The sequence below is a fragment of the Suricata suricatta genome, chromosome 3 (assembly GCF_006229205.1).
Source record: "Suricata suricatta isolate VVHF042 chromosome 3, meerkat_22Aug2017_6uvM2_HiC, whole genome shotgun sequence".
NCBI lineage: Eukaryota > Metazoa > Chordata > Mammalia > Carnivora > Herpestidae > Suricata > Suricata suricatta.
The window spans coordinates 170,378,669-170,384,131 of NC_043702.1; the positions used below are offsets into that span (position 1 = coordinate 170,378,669).

A 5,463-nucleotide genomic window follows, 5' to 3' on the forward strand; every position below is an offset into this window, starting at 1 on the left:
GGGGGGCACCTGGGGCTGCCTTGTCCCAAGGCACTAGGTTCTCCCTTTCTCCGTATTCCTCCCTCCTTCCTCCCAGGGATGGGAAGCTATGCAGTGAGCAGTTCAGCGGAGAGTACCTGACTTGCTGAACTGTGTTCCCATGCCCCCTTCCCAGGCAGTGATCCAGGGTGCATTCACCAGTGACGATACGGTTGACGCTGAGGGAACGGCGGCGGAGACACACTACACGTACTTCCCCAGCACTGCTGTGGGCGATGGGGCCGCGGGCAGCACCTCGGGGAGCACTGCCGCGGTGGTCACGACTCAGGGCTCGGAGGCACTGCTGGGGCAGGCGACCCCTCCCGGCACCGGTGAGATGTGGGAGGGTGCGGCCGGAGGGGTTGCCGTGGGCTGCGGGACAAGGCTGGGGGCAGGGGGCCTCGCCTGTGACCGCTTGCGCGTTGCTGAGGCCCCGGCAGGTGGTGAGTCCGGGGCTGTGCTTCCGGCAGGAGGAAGCATGTCCTCCTTAGAGGAGGATCCTAGGGCCTCGGCCTCAGAGCTCGATGAGGTTCCCGGTCCCACGTCCTGACGGACCCGACCCCGCGTCTTCACAGGACAATTCTTTGTGATGATGTCGCCCCAAGAAGTATTGCAGGGGGGAAGCCAGCGCTCAATCGCCCCAAGGACTCACCCTTATTCCCCGTGAGTAATCCCTGCTGCCTCTTGGCTGCCATGGTGTTCTTGAACCCTGCCAGCTCCTGTGTCATTCCTTGTCCCAACCTCCAGTCTTCCTTTTCGTCTTTCCCTTACTCTGGCCACCCTGGGCTGTGTTGTCAGGAAGTCAGAAGCTCCCAGGACCACTCGGGATGAGAAACGCAGGGCTCAGCATAACGAAGGTAGGTCCCGTTTAGTGGGATTTGGGACCTCAGGGGTGTCTGAGCAGAGAGCTTGCCGAGTTGGCCAGGGCCCGAGGGGAGTTCTCACGGAGTCATCTTGACCTTCGCTCTGCCCCGCAGTCGAACGCCGCCGCCGAGACAAGATTAACAATTGGATCGTGCAGCTGTCCAAGATCATCCCTGACTGCTCCATGGAGAGCACCAAGTCTGGCCAGGTCATGGGAGGGCCCCGGGAGTGGGCAGGACGCCTGGATTCTGTCTCCTGGTATCGTTTCCAGAAATGGTAGAGAGGGCACACGTGGCAGGAACCCGTGTCCCTGTGAAACGTTACCCCACCATCCTTAAGGGACAACGGGGCCCGGAGCGGGAGTGTGCTTTTGGAAGGCAAGCCAGGTGGCGCGTAGTCTGGTCCTCATTTTGTCGGCTTTGTCGTGCAGAGTAAAGGTGGGATCCTGTCCAAAGCCTGCGATTACATCCAGGAGCTTCGGCAGAGCAACCACAGGTTGTCTGAAGAACTGCAAGGGCTTGACCAGCTGCAGCTGGACAATGATGTGCTTCGACAGCAGGTCAGACCCCCGTCCTCCGCACAGCCCTCCTCGACTCCAGGGCCCCCAGAGCCAGTTCGGGACTCCCTCCTTTGGAGGCCGTAGAGAGGGCTTCATCCTCTTCCCCTCACTGGTGGATGCCTGAAGAAGTTCAGGGAAGTACCAACTTTCCCACTTAACTCTCCTCATCGCCTTCTTTCCACGTCAGGTGGAAGACCTTAAAAACAAGAACCTGCTGCTTCGAGCTCAGTTGCGGCACCACGGAGTAGAGGTCGTCATTAAGAACGACAGCAACTAACTGTGTGGACTAGGGGGGCTTCGGGCCCTGCAGCGCCTTCCTGAGAACTGCAGAGAGCCCGGGAGCAGCAGGCCAACCCCGTGCCCCTTTCCTTCACTGCCCACCGCCGGCGTGGGACCAGGGCGGTCAGAAGGCCTGGCTTTGAACTGAGGCCTGATCCAGCGGTGTGAAACACGAACGTGGGCGTGCGCGGACAGCCCCGCCCAGCCCCGCCGGCAGCCCCTGGGCTCTTTCGCTCCTCTCGCACATGCATGTGCTGTCTCCATGCTGGATACTGGATAACCAAGACCGGGGGGCTTGCCCTGCGCCCGCGCACAGTGCCAGCAGAGGGCCCGCTACCGAGTGACGCGCCGGCCTGCCCCAGGACTCTGGCGCTTGCCCTGGTTCTTCCTTAGCCCAGAGCGCAGATGTGTGCCTGAGGTCTCTGGGGAACGGGCTTTAGCAGGAGGTGGGGGAAAGGATGCTTAGCAGTGGCCGCCGCCGCAGGAAGAGGAGACTGGCCAGCAAGCATCTAAAGCCTATGCAGAAGTCTCTGGAGCCAGGGAGAACAACAGACACGGGCCCCTTGGGGCCTTCCCTTTGTGGGGACGGTTTTTCTTTTTCTTTCCTTCTTTCTTTCCTTTTTTTTTTTTTTTAAAGATAAAATGTTAAGAGCGACATTTGTCTCCTGGTTTTCCTCTTTGTGGGCCCCAGAGGGCGGAAGGGAGGGGGGCACACTGCACTTTGCCCAGTAAGGGTTGGGCCAGGTTACTGTGGGGTGCGGCGCCTGTGACCATGACTCTGAGTCCCCGTGCCTGGGCCAGACGGGACCACACCGTCAGCGCCTCAAGAATCTCCAGCCGGCAGAGGAGGGTATTAGCTGTACAGAGAACAGGTGCCGAGGGGGCAGTTCGGGAGGCGGTGCCTGCGCTTCCGGTTCCGGTCCCGGCTCCTGGAGGCGGGGGAGATGCTGCGGGCACGGAGGGGGCGGCTCGGGGCCCTATTCCTGCAGCTCGCCGTCGCGGCGCGCACCATGGCTGGAGGTACCTGCGGGGAGCGCGAGGAGCCCCCGGGAGGAGGCGCGGCGGAGGGGGGCGCGCTCCCGCTCCCGGGCTGGGGTGCCGCCAGGTGCAGGGGCGCCGCGCAGCCCGCTCGGCTCCAGGCTCTCGTGCCTCCCTCCCCAGCGCCCACGGTCTCGCTCCCTGAACTGCGTTCGCTCCTGGCCTCGGGCCAGGCCCGGCTCATCGATGTGAGATCTCGGGAGGAGGTGGCAGCGGGGACCATCCCGGGGGCGCTCAACATCCCGGGTATGGGCCCGAGGGGACGCCCGCGAGGGTGGCCTAGAGGCCGTCCGGGAGGGGCATCTAGGCTGGCGTGGGGGAGGCACGGCTGCGGGGGGGGGGGGGGGGGTGTGTCCTGTATTCCCTCAAACACCCCCAGCCGCCAACTTCCTGGAGGAGGGTTGGTGGGAGGTGGATCCTAGCAGCGGAACCGGCCCTTCCAGTTTGAGCGGATCCCAGGCGGCGGGGAAGGGGCGGACCCGCTGCTCTGTGCTTGACCTCCTCGCCGCGGGGGAGGCGGCCCCGGCTCAGCTGTTTGTCCGCCTTGCCGCCAGGTGGGCCTGTGTCGTCCTCGAGGATGGCGTGTGGGGTGGGCACCGTGGGCAGTTTGGGGGCGCTCTGGAGGCTGGCTCGGGGCGCAGGAGCCAGCGCTGGCCCGGCCCAGTCTGGACCTGCGATCGCCGACCGCGGGCTCTCCCTTCTGCCCCCTCGACTCCTCCCAGTGTCGGAGCTGGAGAGTGCCCTGCAGATGGAGCCCGCCGCTTTCCAGGCTTTGTACTCCGCCGAGAAGCCCAAGCGGGAAGACGAGAATCTCATTTTCTTCTGTCAAGTGGGCAAGCGGGGCTCGCAGGCCACGCAGCTGGCCCGGGGCCTCGGATACACAGGGTACGGGGAGGTGCGCACCGCTGGCTGGCGAGTGACTGGGGCCTGCCTCCCGGGCCCGTCCTTCCCTCACCCCCTTTGTCTCCACAGGGCTCGCAACTACGCAGGGGCCTATAGAGAATGGCTCGAGAAAGACGGTTAGGTAGAAGGTGGCCTACCGGTGGCCCTCTCTCCCTCCCCACCGCGGCCACCTCAAGTAAGGTGGGGGGGGGGCTGACCCCAGCTTGGCCACTCCTTAGAGTGCTCTGGCACAAAAGCATCAAATAAAGACCAGTTCACTCGAAGCATTGGAAGCACTTAATTTGTCAGGTGCACTGCGAACACTCTTAATCTTTTTTTAAATTTATTTTAATTTATTTTTTATTTTTGAGAGAGAGAGAGAGAGACAGCGTGTGCAGGGGAGGGTCAGAGAGAGAGAGGGAGACACACAATCCCAAGCAAGCTCTAGGCTCGGAGCTGTCAGCACAGAGCCTGATGCTGGGCTCCAACTCAGGAACTGTGAGATCATGACCTGAGCCGAAGTCAGAGGCTTAATGGGCTAAGCCCCCCAGGCGCCCCTGAACACTCCTAATGGTAACCTAGACTTCCCTTCAGCTCTGGGCCCTTCTTGCGGGGTGGGGCCTGGGTAGTAGTGGTTTTCTGAGCCCCTGAAGTGAGGTTTTAAATGTTTATGTATTTATTTTGAGAGAGGGAGAGTCCAGAGCAGGTTCCATGCCCAGAGTGGAGCCCGACATGGGGCTCGATTCCATGACCCTGGGATCATGACCCAAGCCAACATCAAGAGTCGGACGCTCAACCAACTGAGCCACCCAGGCCGTCTCCCCAACCCCCTGCAGTAATTCTAATGAGCAGTCAGGAACCGAAACCACCGCTCCAGACTTCAGCCGACTGTGGCTTGGCCTGGCCTTGCTGGCGCCACCTCCTTTCCATATGTCTATGGCTGCCTTTGTGTGAAAATGGCCGCACCGTTGTGACGGGGACTGGATGTTCTTCAAATCCTAACATTGTTGCTGCCGAGTCCTGGCTGGGCACCGTGCCCCTGCCCCTGCCCCGGCCTCACCTCCCTCAGGCTTCCTCACTGGGCTGAGGAAAGGAAAGCGCAGCCCCAGGCAGGGGTGACAAACAGATGGCACCCTTCATGCCTGCAGGCATGTCAAACAGACTCCCAGTGGGAGGCCTTCTGCCCACCGAAGACAGATCCCAGCTTCTAGCAACACTATTATTTGATCCCACACTGGACTGAGCAAAATTTAATTGGTTAAGGAGAATGAAAAGCACATGCTTGCTGACAAAATTTAACACGACGCAGTATGTAACTTCCGTCTGGTGTGGGACGTAGTGTGATGCATATCCTTCTAGACTTTTCAGATATTTTCATGCCCGGGTTCTGACTTCTCAAGTTTGGTGTTTTAAAATTTTATTCCTTGGGGCACCAGGGTGGCTCATACTCTGTCTCTATCTCTCAAGAATAAATAAACATTAAAAAATATTTTTTAATTTTTATTCCTTGAGGAGCCTGCTGGCTTAGTGGGTAGAGCATGCAGCCCTTGATCTCCCAGGGTTGTGAGTTTGAGCGCCACACTGGGTGTAAAGGTTACTAAAAAAATAAATTTAAAAAAAGTTAAGAGGGGCACCTGGGTGGCTAGCTGGGTGAGCATCCAACTCTGGATTTCAGCTCAGGTCATGATCTCGTGGTTGGTGAGTTTGAGCCCCACATCGGGCTCTGTATTGGGGACAGCTTGGAGCCTGCTTGGGATCCTCTCTCTGCCCCTCCCCTGTGCTTGCTCTCTCTCTCTCTCTCTCTCTCAGAATAAACATGTTTT

At 60.0% G+C, this 5,463-nt stretch overlaps 2 protein-coding genes across 3 annotated transcripts in view; both read left to right on the forward strand.

Annotated features, from left to right (window-relative positions):
• Nucleotides 1–2,375, forward strand: part of USF1 (upstream transcription factor 1) — a 5,303-nt gene extending 2,928 nt beyond the window's left edge. Inside the window, exons 5-10 of the mRNA XM_029935784.1 lie at nucleotides 155–350; nucleotides 594–681; nucleotides 817–875; nucleotides 996–1,090; nucleotides 1,313–1,441; nucleotides 1,629–2,375. Of these exons, the coding sequence (XP_029791644.1) occupies nucleotides 155–350; nucleotides 594–681; nucleotides 817–875; nucleotides 996–1,090; nucleotides 1,313–1,441; nucleotides 1,629–1,718 (657 nt within the window). The 3' untranslated portion in view covers nucleotides 1,719–2,375. The remainder of the gene's footprint in view (nucleotides 1–154; nucleotides 351–593; nucleotides 682–816; nucleotides 876–995; nucleotides 1,091–1,312; nucleotides 1,442–1,628) is intronic.
• Nucleotides 2,376–2,628: 253 nt separating this feature from the next.
• On the forward strand, nucleotides 2,629–3,924 carry TSTD1 (thiosulfate sulfurtransferase like domain containing 1). 2 transcript variants are annotated; one of them, XM_029935782.1, is made up of 4 exons: nucleotides 2,629–2,740; nucleotides 2,882–3,004; nucleotides 3,481–3,643; nucleotides 3,731–3,924. In XM_029935782.1, exons 1-4 carry the CDS (start codon nucleotides 2,665–2,667, stop codon nucleotides 3,780–3,782), a joined length of 414 nt encoding a protein of 137 aa, XP_029791642.1. In that variant the 5' UTR covers nucleotides 2,629–2,664; the 3' UTR covers nucleotides 3,783–3,924. The 2 variants fall into 2 exon arrangements, with proteins under 2 accessions (XP_029791642.1, XP_029791643.1); XM_029935783.1 differs by lacking the exon at nucleotides 2,882–3,004 and having other exon boundaries at nucleotides 2,633–2,740.
• Nucleotides 3,925–5,463: the final 1,539 nt, after the last annotated feature.